General features: G+C 39.6%; 1 protein-coding gene across 4 annotated transcripts in view; it reads right to left on the bottom strand.

Annotated features, from left to right (window-relative positions):
- Gdpd4 (glycerophosphodiester phosphodiesterase domain containing 4) overlaps positions 1-26,593 on the bottom strand; it is a 152,810-nt gene that overhangs the window by 101,162 nt on the left and 25,055 nt on the right. For 3 of the 4 annotated variants that reach the window (XM_031387437.1, XM_031387435.1, XM_031387436.1), the window contains exons 4-11: positions 24,597-24,690; positions 21,679-21,738; positions 18,871-18,969; positions 18,707-18,800; positions 17,845-17,922; positions 16,816-16,961; positions 16,379-16,461; positions 1,298-1,448 (exon numbers count right to left, since the gene is read on the bottom strand). In XM_031387437.1, the coding sequence (XP_031243297.1) occupies positions 1,298-1,448; positions 16,379-16,461; positions 16,816-16,961; positions 17,845-17,922; positions 18,707-18,800; positions 18,871-18,969; positions 21,679-21,738; positions 24,597-24,690 (805 nt within the window). The remainder of the gene's footprint in view (positions 1-1,297; positions 1,449-16,378; positions 16,462-16,815; positions 16,962-17,844; positions 17,923-18,706; positions 18,801-18,870; positions 18,970-21,678; positions 21,739-24,596; positions 24,691-26,593) is intronic. The other variant, XM_031387438.1, reaches the window with a different exon arrangement.

Raw genomic sequence — 26,593 nt, 5'->3', positions numbered from 1 at the left:
CGATTTGCATTTTTCTACATGTTAATCTCCAGTTGAGCCAGCACCATCTGCTGAAAATGCTGTCTTTTATCCACTGGATGGTTTTAGCTCTTTTGTCAAAGATTAAGTGACCATAGGTACGTGGGTTCATTTATGGGTCTTCAATTCGGTTCCATTGATCTACCTGCCTGTCACTGTGCCAATACCATGCAGTTTTTTATCACATTTCCTGTAGTTCTTTAAGGGATTTTTGTGTTTCCTCTTTAAGGGCTTCTAGCTGTTTACCTGTGTTCCCCTGTATTTCTTTGAGGGAGTTATTTATGTCTTTCTTAAAGTCCTGTATCATCATCATGAGAAGTGATTTTAGATCTGAATCTTGCTTTTCCAGTGTGATGGTGTGTGCAGGACTAGCTATGGTGGCAGAATTGGGTTCTGATGATGCCAAGTAACCTTGGTTTCTGTTGCTTATGTTATAAGGCTTGCCTTGCCATCTGGTTATCTCTAGTGCTACCTGCCCTGGCTAAATATGACTGGAGCATGTCCCTCCTGTGATCCGGTTGTGTCAGAACTCCTCAGAGTCAAGTCTCTGTGATCCTGTGATTCTGTGATCCCGGGCTTGCTAGAGCACTTGGGAATAGAGCTTCCTCTGGGTGGTGTGGAACTGGCTTCAGAGTTTGCATCCAAGGCCTGCTTAGGGCACTGGCCCAGACAAACTTGAAGGAACCAGTGTCACTGAGTTCCTGCATGCCTGCCTGGGTCCCACTGGTTCCAATTACTCCCACTGTTGGGACAGATGTTTTGTCCTCCTCACCTCTGATCCTGGGTGTGTTTGAGTGCTTGCGAGTGGAGCTTTCTCTGGGTGTTGTGGGACTGGCTCAATTGTGCATTTCTAATACTGTATATTTCTTATACTGCTCCATTTGGGTTATTTGTTATTATGATCAATGTGCCGTGTGTCCAATGAGTACTTAACACATTCTTGAATAATAGCAAGAATTCAAAAAATAAATGTTTCCTAGTCTCCTTTAAAATATTCAAAACAGCTAGGAACATGCCATGTATGCTGCAAACATACCATCAAAGGCTATAAAATGTTTTGATAGAACAAGCAATAAGGATTGAGTTTACAAGTTTATTATCAGTTTTTCTAGTAAATGCTGACCATGATACCCAGGAAATGTGACAACCCTGCTACTAAGCTGGGGGAGACCCTGTATGCTCAACTTGTCTTCGCTTTTTGCCTTTATCTCCAGGCACAGGAACCTGAATAGAGGAGGGCTTCACACAAGTTCATAAAACTAGAGGATATGAGTCCTACCTTTAAGAACCATTGGCCGGCATTCAGAGTTGACAGGAAAGTCCAATTGAAGCTGGAAGAGTGGTTTCTAGCAGCTGATGGTAGAACCTCTCTGATATTGGTTGTTCTAGTTAGGTCATAGTCATGCATGAGGAAAGGCACACTATCGTAACTGCAGATAGGAGAGGAAAGAGGGGGAGAAGTACAGAGGATAAACCTAGCTACCATGGCATACATGGCCTCCCCAAAGCCCTTCAGGGTGGCAAGCCTTGAAAGGCCTTCTCACATTCCCTCCAATCTCAGCAAAGCACTAAGTGCTGGTCATATATATAGATGTCACCATTTTCCTGCCCGGGAATTAATCTTTCATATATATGTATTTATACTGATGGTGCTGGAAGAATAGCTTTCTTATTCAGAAGATTCCTGACATCAGGAAAGCAGAAGGTACAGTAATGACCTAAGAATATGGTGGATGGGAGTGGGTATGAGGTAGGGTCCCTAGGACCATATTAAACATGTTTCTACATGGGTTTCCTGGGTTTTTTTTCTGAGCCTTTTTTCAGAGTAGCACATGTTCCACATTGTACATTGTCACAAAGCAAATTCCCAATTCCTCTATTTCCTAGTTGTTCTGTAGAATCCCTGACTTTATGATGCTCTCTCTTTCTCCTTAAAATAATCACCAAGAGACTATCTACAATGGTCATGAGGTATCAAGAGGCTGTTGAACTTGTCATAGCTATACAATGGGACAGAATAAAGGGGTAACTATTAGTCAAAGGCCAGCTGGGACTGCAGTGTTCTACTTCTGAGAAGAGGGAAGCAAATGGACTAATCTGTACCACTACACAAGCTTCCTTCCTGATAATACTAGAGTTTTGTACAAGAAGGGAGAGCCCAAAGGGACCTAGCCATCTCGCTGCAATGGGAAAAAAAGAGATCAGAGTAGGAAAAGAAAGTTGCAATGTACTGAATAGAGTCCCATAGAGGATGGAGCTATGCAGAAACCAAGCAGAGCAGTTCCTGAGCAGTGCACACAGAGATCTCGAGTCTATGACTAAGTGTCAGACTACACACAGGACACTCTATGGAGCTTAGCAAGAATAACTTTTAGGATGGTGGCACTGCTCGGTGGAAAAGGCATTCACTGTCCAGCCTGTCAACCTGAGTTCAATCCCCACAACACACAGTGGAGAGAAAACCAATAGCTATTGGTTGTCTTCTGACCTCTACATGTGTGTCCATGTACATACATACATAAACATACAAGTAAATAAATGTAATAGAAACTTTTTAAACAAACAACTTTCAAGGAAAGAAAAATTATCAAAATCCCCCAAATTGCAGAACTCACATAAGGTGTGAGTCAGCTGATTCCATCCAACGAGAGGAGAAACCTCAGTAATTGTGTGGGTATTCATTACAGATTCCAGAAAGCCATACCTTAGAAATGAAGATAACTTACAACCAGAACACTGTACATCCTCTTAAGTACCTCCATAAGAGAGCTTAAGACAGCTTCAGAGGATCAAACTAGTTAGAAGTACTTCTAGGAAAGGACCAAAGGAGCTGAAGGGTTTGCAGCCCCTTAGAATGAACAACAATATGAACTAACTAGTACCCTCAGAGCTCCCAGGGACTCAACCACCAACCAAGGACTATACATGGTGGGACTGATTGATCTGGCAGCATGTGTACAGTAGAGGATTGCAAAGTCGATCATCAATGGGAGGAGAGGCCCTTGGCCCTGTGAAGGTTCTGTGTCCCAGTGTAGGGGAATACCAGGGCCAATAAGTGGGAGAAGGTGGGGTGGCAAGCATGGGGAGGGAGGAGACAACAGGGGTTTGTTCTTGTTGTTTTTGTTTGTTTGTTTGTTTGGAGGGGAAACTGGGAAAGGAGAAATCATATGACATGTAAATAAAGAAAACACCTAATCAATGGTTTCAATAAAAAAATGAAAAAAAAAGATTGTAAAATGACAGATACATAGAAAATCCAGAGAATCATAAGAATATACTTTTTTTAAAAAAAGAAGTATTTCTACTTCATCAACCTGCTAGGAAAAGTCCAACATTCTTTAAAGGGAAACAACAAAAGTAGCCCCCATCCATGTAAAATTACGATGTCTAGCATGTAATAAAAACTTAGAGTTGTAAAGATGCAAGAATATGTCAACACATGCCAGTGAGATTCTCTGACAGAGACAATCTCAAAAATAAGAGTGGATAGGACTAGACAAGGAAGCTAAATAATATAGAATAACATTATAAATTCTGCAACTAACATGTAAAGTAAACATGAATATAAAATATGTATATAGAGCCAACTTTGGTGGGATAAAACATGTGGGAGGTAACAGGAGATGTCTAGTTTAAACCTTGCCTACAGGTAGTGTGTGTGTGTATGTGTGTGTGTGTGTGTGTGTGTGTGTGTGTGTGTGTGTAGGATATAAAGAAGAAATTGAAATTCTGGTGATGAAAACTATAATAAATTAAATAAAAGTTCTGCTGGATAAAATTTATAACTATGGCTGGAGAGTGGCCCAGTTGGTACTTGCTATACAAGCATGAGAACCTAAGTTAAGATACCTAGCACCCACATGAAACCTGGGCACAGCGCACATTTGTAACTCCAGCACCAGGAAGTAGAAACAGGCAGATCTTGAGGACTCCCTGGCCATCCATTCTAATCTAGATAATGACATACAGGTTCAGCGAGAGAGTCTGTGTGAGACAGGGGTGCAGAAACTGAGAGAGAAAGGCATGCCAATGCCAACTTCTGCTCTCCACATGTGCCCATACAGATGAATACTTCTAGTTCTACCATATACAAATAGGTAACAGGTCATTCAAAGAGCAATGAATTTGAAAATGGAGCAATACAATGAAACACAGAATCCAGAAGCTCTGGCCCCCAAAGCCAGGAGAATGGCTCATCTTTCACCTCCTGAGTTCTGGGAATAAAAACATGTGCCACCACACCTGGCTATCCATGTTATTTTTATTACCATAGCATAGTAATAGACTTTGAAGTTCCATAGTATAATTCCTTTTAGTTTGCTCTTTTTCCTCAAAACTGTTGTTTAGGTTTTTTTGTTTTGTTTTGTTTTTTGGGGGTTTTTTTTGGTGGTATAATACAAATTTTAAAACTCTTTTTTCTAGGTCTGTGGAAACTGTCATTGGTCTGTTGGCAAGGATCACACAAATCCATAGAGTCCTTTGGGTGATATGGATGTTTTAATAGCACAAAGTCTCTCATTTCACAAATGTTTATGTTTTGTGTGTCTTTTCCATTTCTTCATCAATGTTTTATAGGGTTTGGGGGACAGAGATCTTTTACCTTTTCAAACATATTCCCAAGTGTTGTATTGCTTTGCTTTCAGTATAAATGAAAATGTTTCTTGATTTTGTTTGTTTGTTTGAGAGAGGGTCTTACTATGTAGTGCAAGGTGACCTTGAACTCATGATTCTCCTACCTCTGCCTTTCAAGACTGGGGTTATAAGTATGTATTACCATGCCCAGCTCTTGATGTCATCATTTTTTGAGTGTGTGTGTGTGTGTGTGTGTGTGTGTGTGTGTGTGTGCGCGCACGCATGCACACGAGAAAACAATCCCATGCTTCACGTGTGGAGGGCAGAGGTTGATGTCAGGTATCTTCCTCTATCTCTTTCCACCTTACTCTCTGAAATAGGGTCTCTTACAAAACCTGGAGATCATCAACTGGCAAGACCGGCTAGCACTTGGGGATCTTCCTATCTCTGCTCCCCTAGCACTGGGGTTACAGATGTGTGATACCATGTCTAGCTTTTTTTGGGTGGTGGAAATTAGAACTTTGGTCTTCATGTTTGCAGAACAAACACTTTACCCATTCCAGCCCCCACCTCTTGATTTCTACTATAACTATCTACCTACAAGCCATAGCAATGTTACTATTGATTGAGGGGGGTGCTAAGGAACCCCACAATTGGCCCTAGAACCTCATAAATACAAATTCTCAGCCCTGTGTTACAGATTTCTGTATGCTAAGTTTATATTTTGCAATTTTGTGGAAGAAAGGAAGGTAGTTAGAAAAAATACCTGATATGATTTCAATTTTTAAAAATGTGTTGCGACTTCATGGCCCATCATATGATTTATCTTAGAGAATGTGTAGTTAAGAAAGATTTGTGTTCTGAAGCTATTTGATGTCATGTTCTATTGATGTCTCTTAGGAACATTTGGTGTTGAGCACAACTTAACTCTGTCATTTCTTTATTAACTCTCTCTGGATTATCACCCATTGTTGGTAATACTAACTAGAATTCTTAATATTATGGTATTGGTGTCTATCTCTACCTTTAGTCCTGTTAACATTTGTCTTATTATTTGGGTTTTTGAGATATTGGGTACTATATGTTTAGAATTATTTAATCTTGCTGAATTGACTGTTTTATAATAACCTTCCTGTCTTTTTTAATGATTCTGATTGAAGAGTCCATAGTATTTAATCTAAGTGTGGGTATTATTTTATTTCTTCAAGATTCCATTTTCATAGAACATCTTATTCCATCCACTCACTGATCTTAGTCTATGTGTGTCCTCAGAGGTAAAGTTCTTAATGTAAGAAACTTGATCCTTTTGGTCTAGGCTGGTGCCCTGAGCAGACCTTGAGCGTGAACTCTGAAGCCAGTCCCACAAGACCCAGAGGAAGCTCCACTCCCGGGTGCTCTAACATGCCCAGGATCATAGGGTCAGAGGTGAGGAGGACACACTATCTGCCCCAACACCAGAAGTAACTGGGACCAGCAGGATCCATGCACCCAGGAACACCACCTGACCAGTAGCACGGGTTCCTTCCAGTCTGGCCAGTGCCCTGAGCAGTCTTTGGGCATGAACTCCACAGCCAGTTCCACAACACCAAAAGGGAGCTCCACTCCCAGGCGCTCTAACACACACAGGACCACAGGATCTCAGGGTCCCAGAGGTAGCTTGACTCCCAGGAGCTCTGACACACCCAGGATCTCAGGATCACAGGATCCCAGAATCACAGGATCCCAGAGACAGCTTGACTCTGAGGAGTTCTGACACAACCAGGATCACAGGAAGGACAGGCTCCAGTCAGATTTAGCAAGGGCAGATAGCACTAGAGATAACCAGACGGCAGGAGGCAAGCCTTACAACATAAGCAACAGAAATCAAGGTTACTTGGCATCATCAGAACCCAATTCTCCCACCATAGCAAATCCTGGACACACCATCACACCGGAAAAGCAAGATTTAGACCTAAAATCACTTCTCATGGTGATGATAGAGGGCTTTAAGGACATAAACAACTCCCTTAACGAAATGCAGGAAAACACAGCTAAACAGCTAGAAGCCCTTAAAGAGGAAACACAAAAATCCCTTAAAGAATTACAGGAAAGCACAACCAAACAGGTGAAGGAATTGAACAAAACCATCCAGAATCTAAAAATGGAACTAGAAACAATAAAGAAATCACAAAGGGAGACAACCTATCAGAATAACAACAGACTTCTCACCAGAGACTATGAAAGCTAGAAGATCCTGGGCAGATGTCATACAGACCTTAAGAGAACACAAATGCCAGCCCAGGCTACTATACCCAATAAAACTCTCAATTAACATAGACGGAGAAACCAAGATAGTCCATGACAAACCCAAATTTACAACTTTCCATAAATCCATCTCTACAAAAGATAATAGAAGGAAAACACCAACACAAGTAGGGAAACTACACCCTAGAAAACGTAAGAAAATAAACTTTCAATAAACCCAAAAGAAGATAGCCACACAAACATAATGCCAGCTCTAACAACAAAAATAACAGGAAGTAATAATCACTTTTCCTTAATATCTCTTAACATCAATGGACTCAATTCCCCAATAAAAAGACATAGACTAACAGAATGGATACATAAACAAGACCCAGCATTTGGCTGCATACAAGAAATGTACCTTAGTGACAAAGACAGACACTACCTCAGAGTAAAAGTCTGGAAAACAACTTTCCAAGCAGATGGTCCCCAGAAACAAGCTGGAGTAGCCATTCTAATATCAAATAAGATTGACTTTCAACCAAAAGTTATCAAAAAAGATAAGGAAGGACACTTCATACGGGTCAAAGGAAAAATCTACCAAGATGAACTCTCAATTCTGAACATCTATGCTCCAAATGCAAAGGCACCCACATTCTTTTTTTTTTTTTTTTTTTTTTTTCGGTTTTTCAAGACAGGGTTTCTCTGTGTAGCCCTGGCTATCCTGGAACTCACTCTGTAGACTAGGCTGTCCTCGAACTCAGAAATCCACCTGTCTCTGCCTCCCAAGTGCTGGGATTAAAGGCATGTGCCACCACCACCCGGTGGCACTCACATTCATAAAAGAAACTTTACTAAAGCTCAGAGCACACATTGCATACTACACATTAATAGTAGGAGATTTCAACATCCCCCAGCAATGGACAGAGCAGAGAAACAGAAAGTAAGCAGAGACACAGTGAAATTAACAGAAGTTATGAACCAAATGGTTCTAACAGATTATTTGTAGAACATTTCATCCTAAAGCAAAAGAATATACCTTCTTCTCCGCACCTCATGGTACCTTCTCCAAAACTGTTCACAAAACAGGCCTCAACAAATACAAGAAGATTGAAATAATTCCATGCACCCTATCAGATCACCACAGACTAAGACTGTGACTGGTCTTAAATACCAATAAAAACAATGAAATGATATGAAAGACTTTCAAGTGCTGATCAATGAATATGGCCTTTGTTTGATCTGCTTGAGGACCTATATGAACACCGCCCTCACCATACCACAGGAAAGAAAGGTAGTGAAGTGTGCATGCTAGATGTCTGCATGAGTGCTTTACAGCTAGGTTTTCAAGGGGGAAATGCTTCTTGGAATCATATAAATCAATAGTGATTTTTAATATGAATTGCCGGCTACCAATATGCATCTGGGATTTCTTTCTCATGCATTGCTTTGACTGGGCAGTTCGGCAGTGTCTGTACATGTGGATACTCATCTGTGACTCACAGCTCTGATGAGGCAGTCTCAGCCAAGCCACTCTGAACTGATGTAGACATTAAACTGCTACGTCAAAGACTTGGCTTCAAGATGCTCTCAATACATCCAGTGACGGTATAAATATTAAAATGTATAAAGATAGCAGAAGTTATTTTGAATTCAGGTGATTTTATAATAAATTAGGAATAGAAATAAATTTGAAAGCTATCCTAAACATGTAGGTGTAGAGGAGCATAAATGTTTCTCAACTCTCAAACATAAAGCTAAATATTTTTCTGTGTGACTTGTACTAATAAAATAGTAACATCACAATAAAGAATTAAAACAAAACAAAAACAAAAACAAAAAAAACAAAAAAAGAAGCTTAGAGTTAGGGAGTATACTTTTAGTACAATTATTCCATGTATTTTAACTGGACAATTAATCCATTTATATTTATGACCATGGTGGAGTGCTGTCTATTGATTTGCTTCTCCAGACTTGTTCAGTTTGTTTTCTTATGCACCCCAGGATCACCTGCTCAGGAATGGAATTACTCACAATGGGCTGGGTCTTCTGGCATCAATCAATCATTAGTTAAGGAAATACCCTATAGACTAGCCTCCAGGCCAATCCTATGGAAGCGTTTTTCTCAATTAAATCCCATCTCCTAAGTTATGTCTAGGTTTATGTCAAGTTGAGATAACCCAACTGGCACATAGACAAATGATAGTATCCCCTTTTCTCTGCTTTCTGGCCCAGGATAAAGGAGCTACTGTATTCTCCCTGGCATCCTGGACAGAATCCCCCACAACAGTGAGTCCCAAACCAAAGCTTTCCTTCTCCAGGCTGTTTGGGCCAGGTATTGGTCTCAGCAGTGATGAAAGCAACTAATACATTCACCTTGGCTGTGGTCTTTTCCCTTTTTCCTAGAACTCACATGCACCTCTTCTGGTCCACAAGGATATCTGTCTGTCCTAGAGACCCTGGGAACACTTGCTGTTGTGATCATTGTGTGGCTCCAGAAAGACAGCACCAGACCAAACAGTTCCACTTGGGGTTTATTGGGGGAGAAAAGGGCAAGGTGGCAGTGGAAAGAGAAGGGGGGAAGAAAGAGGGAGATCAGAGAGGCCTTCCTTTTAAATATAGATCGTGACATAGCCACAGGTAAAGGTGGAAGGTGAGCCAAGTGCATTCTGGGAATATAGTGGCTGTTGCCTTGGCAAACAGGTGTGCGAGTCGAGCTGTTGCCTAGATGTGATGTCAGAGCCCTGATACCAACACTTGTTACTTTGGGGATATCCTTTTTGCCTTTAACTTTTGAAAGTTTGACATTATTGTGCTTTGGGGCAAATTTTGTTGAGTGATTAGTAGCTTCTGACTTTCCTGTTCCTGGATATTTGCTTCTGTTTTCATCACTAACTTTCTGACGAGTTTCATATCCATGTAGAATTACTAAATCCCTCTTGAAACCCAACAGCTTGAATATTTGTTCTTCTAACTCTGTTTTAAAGCTGTTCAAGTATTCTTCATGCTTTATATTCTTTTTTCTCTCCAATTATGGTTTCAAATAGCCTGTTTCTAAGTTCATTACTTCTTTCCTGTATTGTTCTCTTAGATTTTTAATGACTCACTGTATTGTTTTCAGCTCAACTAAGCTTTATTTTATTTTATTTTGTTTTTATTTTTTTTCTTCTTTTTATTAGATATTTTCTTTATTTACATCTCATATGATATCTCCTTTCCCAGGTTCCCCTCCAAAAAAAACAAAAAGAAAAAAAAGAAAACAAACAAACAAACAAAAAACCCTATTCCCTCTACCCTTCCACCTCCCCCTGCTCACCAACCCACCCTCTCTCCTGCTTCCTGGCCCTGGCATTCCCCTACACTGGGGCATAGAGCCTTCATAGGACCAAGGGACTCTCCTGCCATTGATGACCGATTAGCCCATCCTCTGCTATACATATCTAAGCTTTATTTTAAAAAAAAATGCTTCCATCTCTGTCAAGTTTCTCTGAGTACTGAATCATTCTATTTTCTTTTGAAGGTCATTGAGTTTCATTAAAACTTCTTAAGTTCACTATCAAAGACTGATACTAGTTACCATTTGTTCCCCTCCTGGTACCTTATTTCAACTGTCAGGTGAGGTTATAGTTCCATGAACACCCTTGATGTTTGCTAGTGTGTGATGTACTTGCTTCAGTCTTTGTACTCTGGCTTTGTGCTCACTTTCCTACAAAGTCTGTGTAGGCTATGTGTTTTCTCTTAGTCTACAGTAATTTCTGCAGCCATGTGTGCTGGAGTCACTGCAGGAGCACTGCCACTGTTTCAGCACTAGAGGGTGATCCAAGACCACGGTTACTTCAAATCCTCAGATGCTAATTTGTTCACAGTGTGAGCTAGAGAATTATCTAAACCTCTGCAGAGAGTTGTATCAGTCCAAAAATCTTCACCCACAGTCACCAGGAGGCATTCAGATACTGAAGACTCTGCCCTCTCTGGATAGAAGCACCATGGAGGGACCAGCTACAGGCCTCTATGCCATTCCGATATAGGGCCACCAAAGCTGCAACACTGTCACACAGCTGATAGACTGAGCAGAGTTGAATTCCAAGCTGTTGTTGACTGCCTATTGCTAACTCATAGCCAGAGTATGCTGCAATCGGTCACAGGTGACACTGGGTAAAAAAAAACAAAACAAAACAACAAAACAAAACAAAACAAAAAACAAACAAACAAACAAAAAAACAATAAACCAGAGCTTCTCTAGAGAGGCTTTCCAACAGGCAGGCCTGAGGACAGGGACTGTTAGGGTTCTGACTAGTATAAGGTTTCATACACCCAGTATTAATCTCCAAGGCAAGGTCCTATGCTTGCTACCACATCCTCTCCCCAGCATAGCCTTGCTACCCAAGGTTGGGATAGTGTTAATGTACTCCATCCCAACTTATGATCCAGTCTTGGTGACTCAACAGTAGTACAGCTTTCTCTGCCTCAGTACTTGCAGATGAACCCTTCTACATCTCCCCTGTCACCTGTGATGTGTACTCAAATGCTAATCTAAGTCATAACTGAGTTTTCATTAGGACCTGCACAACTTCAGGGGTATATCCAGGTTCACATTACAGCTGCTGGTGAATCAAGCCAGAAGACAAATATATCCCATTGGGATATAGATCTAGGGAAATTCTAAAATCTCCATCTGTGCGGACTAGCCTAGGCATACCTGTGCTGCCCAAGGTTTGGGAACAGGTAGGATATGAAGTTTTAAGCTGTCAAGGCTGATGTACTTGAGTCTCACAGCCACAAGGACCTGCATAGTCTATGTGTTTGGTAGTGGTAGTGAACAAGCCCTACTCAAGGCTGATAATGGACTAGGCCAAAACTTGAGTCTGTCCTGACTCTGAGGTCTCTCTGCCTGAGGCTCAAGCAAACCTAGAGGCTCTGTCTAAGACCTCGGCAGTGTAGGGGTTTAGTTTCTACCTGACACAGGTCTTCTCCAAAGTAGCTTTTGTGCTTTGCTCCCAGAAAGTAGAATCTTGCTTTCTTTCTCTGCTAGTCAACATTGGGAGAGAGGTGGTAGGGGTAATCCTGTAGCTAGTTAACACGATTCTAGTAGCTCAGTCATGAGTGTTGGTCTGAGGACAGGGTCTGTGGGCTCTGACAGGCCTGACACTGGATTTGAGGTCTAAGTCCTATATTTCATTTTCTCTTCCCATCACTCCCTCTTCTCTTTCCATGCTTCTTAGAATTGAAGGAAGGCTGGTTAGCAATTCTTTTCTTCCTGCTTCTTCAATAAATCCCTCATTATTTTACTAAAACCAGGTTACTACCCTGGTCTCTTCCCTGGCTTTCTTGGCTCTTGCAAATGAATTAGCTATTCAAAAGGGTACGTCTATGGTAAGATTATCATTAGCGGATTTGACTCAGATTTGCCATCTTGTTCTCTCCTAAGACATTCAGATAGATGAGTAATGCTAGTACTACCCATATTTTCCTAATGTCTAATGAAGTTGAAAAGACTTACACTTATGAACTTCTTACCTGTATATCTTCTAGTATAAAATACCTACAGATGTCTTTTTGCTAATTTTCTAAGCGGTTCACTTATTCTTTAATAATACTTTGCATTACTGTAATGGTTTTTCTTTTTATTCTTTGAATTTATTTTTTCTAGAATTTCTTACATGAGTAATATATTTACATAATTTCCACTACTTTCTGTCCCTGCTCCAACTCCTGTTATGTGCCCTCACTCTTGAATTCATGACCTCTTTTTCTATAAATATTATTGATATATATAAAAATAAACAAACTAAGTCTATTTGGTGTTGTTAATATGTGCATGTGTTTAGGGACCACCTGGGGTTGGGTGACCTATCAAAAAGCTTGTCCCTGAAAAAAACTGATTCTCCCACTCTCAGTGATCATTGATTACCTATAGATAGGTGGAACCAAAAAGCTACAGAAAGTAAACAAATGAAGTTATAATTACTGAAATATAAAATAGGACTAAGATGACAAACAGCAAAAAGGCAATAAATTGGTGGTTATCAACACATTTTAATAATAACTTTTAAATATTTATGGCCTTAATTCTCCAATCAAAAGATCAGCAGTTAGATGAACAGATGGAGAAACAAAATCCATATTTTTGTTATCTATAAGGAACTCTTTTTGCCTTCAAGAATAGGTATCATCTTAGAGTGAAAGGTTACGGTTGGGCTATCCCAAACTAATAGAACTGTGAAGCGAGGATCACTACCCTAATGTGTGAGCAAAATAAACTTGAAGAATTAAAGAAGCACACTTCATTCTGATCAGGGAAATAATCAACCAAAAAAGACATTACAGTCCTAAACATATATGTACCAAACCCTGGCACACCCAATTTTATTAAAAGCATACTAACGGACTTCATGATACAGATTAACCTCAAGTTAGTAACAATAGGTGATTTCAGTACACTACATTCTCCAACATATTGGTCATCTGGACAAAAAACAAACAGAGAAAAATAAGAATTGAGAGGCATCATACATCAAATGGACTGAACATATATGTAATTACAATTTTGGAATTTTAGTTTCTTTAAAAAACACAGGAATATTATAAGAATGTGTTTTCATTTTAATCCCAGGTGTGGGGATATGGTGCTCCTTTGGACTGTCTGCAGCAGCTGGCTATGATTTGCCTCATGCTCTAGCAGAGGCATGTTTTTGCCAGCTGCAGATAGTTTCTGAGGTTGTGGACCATTTGGGATTCTGGGAACTTTTCAGAGGGTATATAAATGCTAGGGCCAGTGAAGCAGTTGGTGGTTTTTGGTCAGTTAGGGGTGGGGGTTGATTGCAGTTTGTTAGCAGTTGTAGTCAAAGAAGAAACAAAAGGAAAGAAATTAGATTCAAGGATCTCTTTCTCCCTCCCATCTGTTCTTCTTTCACTCCTAATTAGTGCGAGGGGGTGAAATGGAGGGAATAAAGGGTAGGTAGAAGAACCCACAGAGTAGCTAAGACCACCTACACAGATGATTACAGAATAGTTCACCCGAGCACCAAAGACTATATCTTCTATTCAGTGTCTCATAAAACTTACTCTAAAATAGAGCACATATTGGGACACAAGACAAATATCAACAAATTCAGAACATTTGAAATAACAACATATATCCTGTCTGACCACAATGTAGTAAACTTTTAAATCAACAGCAAAAGAATCTCTAGAAATTACACAAACTCATAGAAATTAAACAACACACTATGGAATGATGAATGAGTCAAAAAAAAAAAAAAACCCCAAACAAACAAGAAGAAAATTTTAAAACTTTCTTGAAACAAATGAAAATAAAACTACCAGATCAAAATTCCACATGAGGGAAATGTATAGTTCCAAGGGCCTACCTACATTTAAAAAAAAAAAATCAAAAATAGCATAAAAAAAACCCTCAATGATGAAACTGGAGAGGTGGCAAAACAATAGCAAACTACACAAGAATCTGGTAGACAGGAAGAAATAATAAAAACCAGAGGAAAACAATGAATGAGATAGAAAAAAATGCATCTAAGAGCTGTATATATAAAAATATACAAGATTAATAGAGCCTTAGACTAATCAAGCAAAAGCAAGAGGAAGAGTCACAAATTATTCAAATCAGAGATTAACAGGGTAACACATTAGGTTTCGTTGTAAACCCTATTTTATGCTATTTCATGTAAAGTCCCATTTTAGTATCTAGCAGCTCTTTAAATTGCATTTTCCCTGTTAGAATTCTTGATAATGAATTTCATGTCCTAGATGAACCTTGGATGACATGCAATCTGAGGTGGTAGTGAAGGTTTAGGAATGACTGTTAAAGTGGCAAAGGCATTTGCAAGAGATAATTTTTGAAAAGTGATGTCAACCAACAAGCAGAGAAATAAGAAGTTGGAAGGATAATCTATATGAAGAGTTAACATCACAGCAGAGAACAAGGCTATGTTTTAAGGGTTCACCGGACCAGAACTTTACCACATTAAGCCTACAACCACTGGGCACTTCCAGAAGTGATAAAAAGGTCCCATTGAAATATTCAGTTTCAATTAATCCAAAAGTCCCAGTTTGGGGGTCTGGCACTCAAGTCTTAATCTCTACTTTATCACGTGCATTTTAAGCCTTATGACCTGAGCTACAATTCCCCTCTTTGAAGCCAGGGTTAGTCCTCTGTTAAATCAAAAGTTAACTTTTCTGTTTTCCTCACTGAATGAGTATGGCAGGACTACATGCACAGCATATATAGTAATATATTCACAGTAAAATTGAAATCTTTCAACTTCCTAAGATGCCTAGATGCATAAATTCTATAGCAATGTTGTTCCCTGTCTCCCGACTCCCATCCCACCCCCCCACCCCCGGCTCCTGGCTGTGCTCTACTCCAAGTATTCCTTTGGTTTTTGCCCAACACTTTAATAATTCTTCCCAAAGCATATTAAACAACAACAACAAAGTGGACTGGGGTATGGCTCAATGGAATCGTGCTTTCCTGGCATGTACAAAACCCTGAGTTTGAGCTCCATCACTGTAAAATCTGAAATTAAAATTTATTTTAAAAAAAAACCTGGATGTGGTGGTATACACCTGCAATCTCAGAATTTAGAAGTAGGGGCAGAGGGTCAGAAGTTTACATCAACTCATCCTTAACTACATAGAGAGTCTAAGGCCATCCTGTTACACAAGATCTGGCTTCCCAAAACAAAAGCCAAATACGAAGTTAGTGAAATGTCTCCCAAACATGACAATCTGGTTTTGATCTCTGAGAAGAACCCACTCCATCATCTGACCTCTGTTACTACACACCATGGCACACATGTACACATGCTTAAGCAAACAAACAGTAATATAATAAAATTAAAAAACAAATACAAAGAAACAAATCAACAACAACAACAAAAACCAATAACTCATCTAGCCTGACACCTTGGCTTTCCACTACACATTTATGGAGCTCTATGACTTGTTTATTGCTCAGTAATATGCCTTTGAATAGGTTGATGCTTTTGTTTGGAATGACCTCATCTCTGGTTAGCAAAATATTTTCCTTTAAGGCTAACCCACACATAACTTTGAGCATATAGATGATTTCTTTAGAAGCATCCTCCTCCTTCATTGAGGCTCCATTACACTTGATTTATGCCTCTGAAAGGCTTGTTATCACGAATGGCCTTATTCTGTGCTCACCTGTAACTATGCCTCATCTCCTTCACCTCAGGAAGGTAAAGTTGATTAATCTCACTCACCTGCATCTCCTGAACACTCAGAAGGCAGCCTAGAATATAGCAGATATCTAGGGAATGTTAATGAGTAAGTCTTGGGTTAGGGCTAGTGGTTTACACTGGAACACCACTTGAATTGCATGTGGTTTGTGAGCTTTTGGTAAAGAAGACAGAGGTAAAGGAATATATTTTATAAGGGAAATATGGTTCATATATGTAGCATGTGCAAATATGCTATACAAACATGGAAGAAATTCTTCAAGGCTTATTCTATTTACATCTTGAGCCAGATGGGCCTATGCCCTGATACTGGACAAATCCCCTTTTCCCCTCTACCCTAGTCCTACCTTAAGTATATATCTGTCTCCAGGCCAGAAGCATGAAATTCAACGGCCTTCTCAAAGGACATCATGGTATTCTCTGGCGCCAACTATGAAAGAAAGGGACATCAAGTGCTATGCCTTAGAATCATTCCTCCCAACACTTCTTTTATGGTAGGCATAGAGCCTGGAAATGAAATGCTTTGAAAAGCAGAGCTTAGCTCCCTGCATTCTCTTTTCAAAGAAGCTGACTGTAATCCCCTCTACCCTGCCAAACACTGGGCACAGTAAAGAGAAGCTGACCAGGAGTTAGATGACCTCAGTTCAAATATAACATATACATCTCTTTACTCTTGTTTGGCCAAGATTCCTTTTCCTCTCCAGGGTTTCTGATGTTTCTGAGATCCCCTTCTCTCATCCACAGGCCCCATGCATTCGTCCAAGCTCAATATTCTCAGACCTACCATGGGTGCTCCTCTATGTCCAAAGAGGGTAGGCTTAGGCCCCAAATTCTCCTTCTTTAGAACACAGGGAGAATAAATCCCCAGAGGCATCAAATAAAGGCATAAAAGAACGATCAGGAAGGACAGTCCAGCAGCTAGTTGTAGAGCTGAAAAAGTTGGAAGGAGAGTCAAGTGGGTAAAATGGAAGAGGGGTGGAGAGCCATTTCGAACAGCTAACTTCCCAAGGCAGCAGCCAGGCCATGATTTTCTTTTCTATTTCTACCACATCCTCTTTCATTGGTTTAGATATGCATACACAGGATTGTTCAGATATAAGACTTTTTTCAGGGCTGGGTATTGAATCCAAGCCACATATTTGCCAGGCAAGTGCTCTACCACTGACCTACATTTCAGACAAAGACATTATTATTAAGGCAATATTACTGGAACTTGAAAGTAAAAATGAAAAAAAAAAACAGTACAGAAGGTGGTTGAGAGGAAGGGAAGGGGAAGCTGGATGAGGGAGGGGAGGGAAGAGAAGGAAGGAAATATTAGAAACAGTGTCTCAGAAGAGGAGCTTGGCTGGCTCTGAAAGAGCCTTGATGGCTGTGAAGATCAACTCAAGAGACCCTCTAACTTAGGACAGGGCTGTATAGTGGGAAAGGTACCAACTGGCAGGAATGTGGGTGTAAACTCTATCACCTCTTATGGTAACTGAGGACACATGATGTAACTTCTCTGCATCTTCATTTTTTTTTTTCTGTAAATTAGGTCTGTCTGGCAGCTAACACTGCTCACAGAGGTGGTACAACAGTGTTGACTTATCATAGTTGATAAATAATAGTTTTGTTTCTTTTCTTCCTTCTTTCTCCTCTTCCCACACCTCCACCCATACCCAGCTTCCACACCACAAGCTATCTTTAATTCCTATTATTAACTGTTTCCCAACACCTTCCGTTTTAGGCCTCTGAGGATTCCCACCCACTTTTACGTTGTTTAAATTACTACCTATGCTTCAGTGACTCTCAAACTGAGATCTCCATTTCTAACCTCTTAACCTTTGGAATACATTACACCTCTGCAGTACTTCTTGCTCATAATCTGTCATCCTGTATCTTCTTATTTTAACTAAAATAGAGAAAATAGTTTATTGTTGTTCACTTTAAGTTCCTGCCCCAGAAATATTTTCTAAAATGTAATACAATCACCACACACACACACACACACACACACACACACACACACACACACACACACCAGCACCAATATTAAGCCAACCCTTCACTTGCCTGCACCCTCCCACAAGCCAGGAAGCAAGTATCCTTTACTTAACCAATAGTAAAAAGAGAGATGGAGAAGGAAGACCCTACTGCTTTCCTTTTGCAAAGCAGTTCAACATACAGAGCTCATTGTCTTGTTTCCACTATCATTGCAAAAGAATAGAGAAGAATAGAGCTGCAGAGGCAGCCATTCTTGACTCTTTAAGTTGCTAGGTAGGACAGGGCCTCACAGAGGACTTCTCTGAGTTGCCTGATATAACCAGAGCTCTCAGGACATAGTATTAATTGAAATCAGTGACATTTGTGTATGAACAGGCTAAGTCTTATAAGTAGCATTCAGGTCAAAGCAGAATTAAGATGCCCTCTGCTGTCCCAGATAAATGGTGTGCATTAACATAAAGGGGAAAAGATATTTTTCTAGAAGAAACCTTCTCAGAAGAAGGCTGACTTAGTCATGGAAATATTATGATAGGCTACAGAGGTTGGTAAGTGAGACCATAAAAAAAATTGCCTATATAACATGCTAAAGAAATTTCAAAGAAGTACATAGGCAGCTAGCTACCATTTCTGTTTCTTTGAGTGGTGTGTGCAAATTGGGGAGATCAGGCAAGGTTTCACCTCACATGATGTACCTTCTGATTCCAAGCGGGCCACACAGATGGCTAGAGGCCAGGAAACTATAATCATCACAGTTATGAGGCTCAGGTGCACGAAGGGAGCAAAGATCTGGGGAAAAGTCAAAAGTCAGACAAGCCACATCTGGACACATGGCTGAGAACTATAGGGTGTTGCTTACCTGCACTGACAGCCCGGCTATCAGCCACTTGTCCTTCCAGAAATAACTTAAAACACCAATTAAGAAGGAACACAGGAAAATGATTAGCAAAATGAAGACCTGGGGAAAGAGAAAGGTTTTGTGGTGTTTTTTTGTTTGTTTGTTTGTTTTTACTTCTAGACAACAACTGTCCTTGTGAATTGCATATGATTAATTATACTACCTTAGACCTTGTCTTTTCAATGTAATTACCTTGTGAATCCTCAGTGTTAGGTGGCTCCAATAACTCACTTTCATTGTTCTTAAGTCTTTGCTGTGTAGCATGACTGGAAGGAATTACATATTTGGGTGGCTAGATGTTACTACCAATCTAGTATCTCCATCCTTAAGTCAGGCCATTTTCAATGATTTTCATCTTTAGCCATCCACTCAATCTCAATAACAGCTATTAAAAACCTTTTCCTCCTCTTTGACTTAAAAAATAAAGAAGTTCAAGCCAAGTTCTCAAATACATAAACTTGAAGTTACCAGCCGATTAGCAAACTAAATGCATTTAACAGTTGAACTGGTGACTTTACCTCGTATTCAATACCAAGCTTCTTTACAGATGATTTAAAGGATATAATCAAAGGGTACAAAAAACATATTTTCTCTCGGGAAAATCTGGTCATGTAAAACACAGTTACTTATGAAAGTTCTTTCTTTACTCACCCACATTAGTCAGGCATTCTAATTTTGAGCTTAGAATATGAGGTATATTTTCAGCCAAATATATAGAAATGCTGCTTACAGAAGGAGTCATTTTGTGTACATAGCATCCTTATCTATCACTCTATTAATTATACAGCTCCAGCAAGTCCTTTTCCATCATTAAAACAAACAAACAAACAAACAAACCTGTAATTCCAGGCTTATTTAAAGTAAATGCAACCAAGATATATTAGGTCTATCTTGTTAGAAAATTTCAGAGGCATCCCATTATTGCTAGCTAACTGATACCTTAGGGGTTTTATAAGGAAGTCAAGTTATTTGCATGTTTACAAGGACTTTTGACTCATCATAGCAATCTGAAAGCACTCTCTGGGCTTTCCTGTGTAATCTAGAGAGTCTAGACCAGTACTATCCCTTCTGGGTTATTCTGAAAAAGGATAAAAGTAAACTTCCAAGTCCTAGAGAATGCCCCTGGCCAATAAAAGCAGATTCAATAGGTCTTGTTCTTGCTAGTTCGAAGGCATAACCAAAGTAATGACCTTCCAAAGGGAAGGTCACATCCTCTCAAAACTCCCTCCCTCACTTCTCAGTGCCACAGATTCATAACTGCAGTTAGATCCAGAAACACTTCAGGACAAGAAAGTTTGGAAAACAATGGCAAGATTTTATCAACTTGATGGACAAAAATCCCATTGAAGATGTGTAGGAACTAATTCAAAGGATGATGCCAGACAAGAAGAAAGCATAATTTTATAAACCAGTCTAACTTTACTAAAAGGAACATATATCAGAGATTTTCATCTGGGATATCAGAATCTAAGATTTAAGCAGCATGTTATTCTCTAAAACTGATTCAATAATCATTACATGTATCCAAAAAAGGTAAGGTATAATAAAAAAAGTTCTCTAAAACATATGACTTAATTGGATACTAGCATTCCCACTTTAGAAACTAACAAAACAATTTCTTGCTGGTTGTGTATGAAGAGGGAAAGATTCTGTGGCTAGAATTTAGCCTAGAGCATATGCCTCATCTGCTCTTGGCTGAAAATAATAGCTATGCTTAATGAAGCATATTGTGGGATGCCAACAGTGTCTTGGTTGAAGATTTGTTGAAAGGGGGCTGATGGAATAACACAAGTTTCTTGCGTCCAAAGTCTAAAATGGATAGTATTAGTACTGAGGCCTTTTCTTTCTTCTCAATATATGTATTCTTCCCATGCAACAGCTCATGGTTTCAATGTCCACATATTTTAATAACACTTTAATAAGTTACACTTCCAATTTGAATTTCTCATTTGAGAAAGAGGAGATTTAAGGATGCCATTCAGAAGACTTGCCATGTTCCCAGATTTGGAGAAACATTAGCATGCAGTCACAGCCATGCGTGAGGAGGTCTATTAAAAAAAGAAAAAGAAGGAAGAACATGCTACTGGAGCTGATCTATCAGTGGTAGGGCAAAGTCAGAAACTCCATGTTGCAAGTATGCTATTGGTCCACAGAGAATGGAATGAGGTTGCCTCGACTCTGGGGACTAGGTACGAACTGATTGAGAGAAGCCATGGTAGTATCATTTTAAAGGGATTCAACTACAGAACGATCACTCAGATCTTAACGAAGTTTCAGGGGGATCATAAGGAAGCAGGTACTAACCCAAGGAAAATGTCATTGTAAAAAGAGCCACTGCCCTCTCCATCATGACAGGCAGAGGCTGAGTCATGCCCAAACAGAGGAGGTAGAATGTTCTAGAAGTAGAAGTTTAGAAAGTTGGAGATGGGGTTACTACCATGAACCACAATTTTACTGACTTACATGAGAATGCTATTGTGATGGAAAGAAATGACAAAAGCAAGAAATGTGCCTAAGATTTCATTGGGACAGGAAGAACAAAGTGGGGAGTATGACATGAACCAGTGGGAGAGAGAAAAAAAATGGTGTAGGCTCAGCAAGCTTAGCACTTCAGTTCATACTGTCAAAAATTTACATATTTCAGTTAAACATGCACAAGCAGATCTGTCCAGGGAGCGATGAAAGAAGCCAGATGCAAATGTAGCATGGAGCGCTGGGGAGGTCCTGCCATCCTGTCTGTGGTCTCCTGTGAGGATGACCCTCTCTTACCTTATGAGACGTATGCAGGTTTAGTTCAATCCTTTCCCAGAGCAACAGAAACCCAATCAACTGCAAAGCAAAGGAGGTGAGGTGATTATTTCCAGATTACTAAAGTCCTGCCCAGAGCAGCTCAGTAGTTCAGGAGCCTCTTGATGGACACCACCTTTGCTTCTTTAGGCTACCCTTTATTTTCTCTTGCCACGTTACTTCTTGTCCCTTTTAGGCTCTTCTTCTCCTTGGCACTGACCCTTGAAGCCAGTTCAAATCACTGTCTGTAGCTTCAATTAGCACCCTAGGAAGAATTCATTATTCTTTCCTCTGGGAACTCACAGCCATTACCACTGATGCTTCTTGAATTTCTGCACACTATTTTCTCTGTGATGGACTTCATGCCTGGGAATGCTTAGATTCTCTAACAAGAGAAGGGAGTTTACGAGCCAACTCTCCCAAGGGTCATTTAAAAGCTTTTTCCAGGACTGGTGCTGCTGATTTTGATTGTCATTACAACTGGAATATGCTCAATACATATTAAATCTAAGTCTAAATCTAGCCAGTCTTCAAGTCAGTATGAACACAGAAACTGCAAACCTGAGTCCTCATATGTTAGCATACTCATGTACAAAGCACTTACCTTTTACTACAATAATTTGGTATATATTATTTTATTTATTTTTACACAGCTCTATAAAAATACCATTTTATTAAATATCATTCTCTATTTAAAAAGCAGCCAAAGCTTAGGAGAGTTTAGTCAAGTTATAGTAATCTTGACCAAAATTACTACTTAGTAATCTTTGTTCTTCACTGCTGGAAATTAAACTCGGGGCTTCGTACTGTGCACAGCATTCTCACCACTGAGCTTCACACCGAGCTCTCAAAGAAAGCCTCCTAACGATGGAGAGGAGGGAGGGCAGCGTGAAGCCAGGCCTCTCACCGTTGTCCAAGAGAGGTAGGCTATGTAGTCTGTTGAAACTGAGACTCTGCTGGGCACTAATGTTCTCAGGCTGGAAGCTAACAATCCTTTTCCCACTAGTTGTGTGTAAATGTGGTACAATTCAGTGGTCCAGAACATAGCTTAGAGTATATATTACATCTGCATCTTCCTCACTGAAAACAAAGATTCTACCTTCACATTGCAACTTCTAGAGTGATTTTCCAAAAATGAAAACCATGTTTGTCAAGTACCTCACTCTTACTTTCAACGCCTTTCAAAATCTGTCACATGTTGTGTCTCCCCATTATTCTACACTATTCTTTCCTTAACAAAACATCAAATATATTTATCTCTTATTACTCTCTAGAAATATGTTTTCTCAGACTTCAATGTTCCTTCCCATTTCAATCCCCCTATGTCCAAAACCATCATCTGTTCAAAATCCCACGCCAATGCTATGTTTTGTGTGTGTGTATGTGTGTGTGTGTGTGTGTGTGTGTGTGTGTACTTGGTGTGGATGTTTGCACATGTGGTCATGTATATGCATACATTTACACAAGTATATGGACCACTTTTATCTTTGTATAAAAGGTCTTTCACTGAACCTGAAGCTTACTGCTACCTAGTCAATGAGCTTCAAGAACTTCCCTGCCTCTGCCCTGTCCCCACTGCAGCCCTGAGTCTGATTCTGGAGATACTTTATTGACTATGCTATCTCCCAGCTCTCCAGTGCTACCTCTTTTATCAAGTTTTATTTGATGATCTTTGCTAGAAACTCTGCCTTCCCTCTTAGAAGCCTTGACAAGCTTCATGTGGGTAGGTATCTCTAATGATAATTACAAAGTTCCATCAGAAATAATTACTTTTTTTCTGTGGCTTAGTTGTCTAAGAGATTCTAAACAATGAATGAAGAAACAGCCGATCTGTTAAAATTAATTTTCCTTGTCAATTTGATTGGATTTAGAACCACCCTGGAAATACTTCTGCATATTTGTATAAGATTTTTAACAGAAAGGTCTGACTTAGGAGGGGACATTCACTCTGAATATGGGCAGCAACATCCCATGGGAAGAGGCCTTATTAGGCTGAATAAAAAGGACAAAGGGAGCTGAGGGTGAGCGTTGATCTCTCTTGGCTTCCTGGCCAAGAGACTTAATATGACCAGATGCTCCTTTTGCCTGCTGCTTGCCACCTTTCCTTCTCTACTACAAAAGACTAAACCTTTCAAACTGTAAGTCAACTACCGCCCCCTGCCCCCAAGTTTCATCTGTCAGTGAGAAACAGAATGAGCACATTATCTCTATTGAGGGCTCTCCATGAAGGTAGAAATCACGTTTTACTTTTATTGATTTCTACATACTCAGTACTTATTACAGTATTTTCATAGTGACTAATACATTTTAGAAGAAAAATATTTCAATTGGTAACATATTTAAGGGTTTGACTCTTGTGTGTCAGAGAGAAATCAGTGGAAACATGGAATTATGAAATTAAAGTAAGTACACAGTTTTCCCTAAGGTTATTTTTCTGTTTGGTTCTTCTTTTTCATGGACCTTTCTCTTACATGGTGTGCATTCTTCATGCAACATGACTTTACCATGTCATGCAATAGAGGCAGGGTCATACACAAATAGTTTGCATCTGAGCTACATAACTAGTGTTTGCGTAGTAGAACTGGTTTGATGTATAAGTCCCAGACTATGAGTGCAAAACTCTTGGCATTTAAATGATAATGCTGAGTAAATTAATGGATAGAGTATTAAATGGGGGAATAAAATAGGGGTGCTCTGTTACCTGCCCAAGGGTTAGCTTGATTAGACATACACTCTAAATAGCATAAATCTCCTTCAACCATCCCTTGTGCATGAAATTGAAGGAGATGGTGTAAACTCCAACTCTACTAATATCAAAGACTACAGATAGATACAATAGCACAGGAAAGAGTAACCCAGGAGGCTGTTTAAGGAGGAAAAAAATGAGAAGCATCACTCACCAAAAGCAAGGAAGTGTAGGCAACCATGATCACACCTGCACTCAGCACCAAAATGGACCACAAGAACCAGCGTCCTGTCCCTAGATAAACGACCCTGGAAAAAATATTTCAATGCCTAAAATATAGGAGGAATCAGTAATAGCATCTACATTAATGGTAAAGATAAGAACAGGTTAAATGAAGCATTAACAATGGTGGAGACAAGAAGAAAAGCATCTTGTGGACAGATCTGTGAGTACTTTGGGGATTTTTTTAATTTTAATTTTGGACTATAAGCAACCAGATATATTAATGAAGCCTCTATAAGTAGAGAGATCTTTAAAAAGTTATTTATAATATATATTCAAATTTATATCATCTTCAATAACCAATTGTGATGTAGAAATTTTGCAATAACAAAAGAAAAAGAATCACCCTCAGTCTTAGAGTTTCCATTGCTGTGAACAGACCATGACCAAGGCAACTCTGATAAAGGACAACATTATCATCATGGCAGGAAGCAGAGCAGAGTCCAAGCAGGCATGGTGCAGGAAGAGCTAAGAGTTCTACCTCTGTTCCAAAGGCAGACAAAAGACTGCCTCACAGCAGCTAGGAGGAGGGTCTCAAAGCCCACCCCCACAGTGACAAACTCTTCATGGAGGAATGATGGGTCAAAAGGAGTGCCATTTAGAATGAAGAGGATTTTGCTTATGTGATTGCTTTTATATAATGGAACCTGAAAAGGGAAGTCTCTTTTTGGCCACCACTTCTTTAAACTAGGAATATGTAATATTGATGGCTGCAGAGTGCTCATTCTACATGGACTGGCCCAATTAAAGCCTATTCTTAATGTTCCCTGAGCAGTTGCCTCTTCCCTGGAGAGTTGCAGTCTAAGGAAAATATGCATTTTCTATTGATTTATTTATTTTGATTTTGATTTTGATTTTTGGTTTTTCGAGACAGGGTTTTTCTGTGAAGCCCTGGCTGTCTTGGAACTCACTCTGTAGACCAGGCTAGCCTCAAACTCAGAAATCCACTTGTCTCTCTGCCTTCAAAGTGCTGGGATTAAAGGCGTGCACCACCACTGCCCGGCTGCATCTTCTATTTAAATAATATGTTTATATTCATCTATTTTATGGACACAGGAGCTACATGTCACAGTATACACATGGTAGTCAGGAGACTTCTTGTGGGAGTCAGTTTTCTTTACACCATGTGGGCTTCAGGGATTGAATTTATGATGTCAGCCTTTACCTGCTGAGTCATCTTTCCTGCCTCAATAAAGGGTCTCTACCACTGATATCAAACTGCAATTCAAGAAGCAACATAAGCTTAAAGCAGAATGAAAACAAAGTAACCCATGCACATGATCATAAAATCATGGAAACCAAATAAAGAGAAAACTCTTAAAGGAAGGTAAATTTTTCAAGGACTGATTAGGTTTAAAAGATCAAAGATAGCATATTTCTCAACATAAAGCAACAAGATGGGAGACGGAGGGAGTCACTGTGCTAAGAGAAAAACTGCAAATGAGAATTCAAAGTTTGTCTAAGATACCCTTCAAGAATAAAGATGAAATAGATCTGTCTTCACAAAAATAGGAACTTCCAGAAATAGTCACCAGCAGGTTCTTGTCAAAGAAAATTCAAAGGCTTTATGTATGTTGCCACCAGACAACTTCTGCTGTGCTTAGCTGCAGGACTTTGATAGCATTCAAGGGATGGGGGAAGTACAAACTTGTGAATATTAGACATTGTACAGCCTTAGTCCTCTGGAGATGTCAATGCCAGATATCTTAAAATCATAAACACCAAAAACAATTAAAATGCATGTGTTGAAGAATAACTCAGAATAGATCCATAATAAAACTGCTTAGAAACTGATAAAACATATTGAACATGCTCAAGCATAAACAGCACAAAGGAAGAAACACTTCCAAAGAGAATACATTTTCTTTTTTTTATTAGATGTTTTCTTTATTTACATGTCATACAATATCTCCTTTCCCAGGTTCCCCT

The sequence above is a fragment of the Mastomys coucha genome, unplaced genomic scaffold (genome assembly GCF_008632895.1).
Source record: "Mastomys coucha isolate ucsf_1 unplaced genomic scaffold, UCSF_Mcou_1 pScaffold21, whole genome shotgun sequence".
Taxonomy (NCBI): Eukaryota; Metazoa; Chordata; class Mammalia; order Rodentia; family Muridae; genus Mastomys; species Mastomys coucha.
Note: the sequence above shows the minus strand (reverse complement) of the source record. Positions and strands in the feature narration are given on the sequence as shown.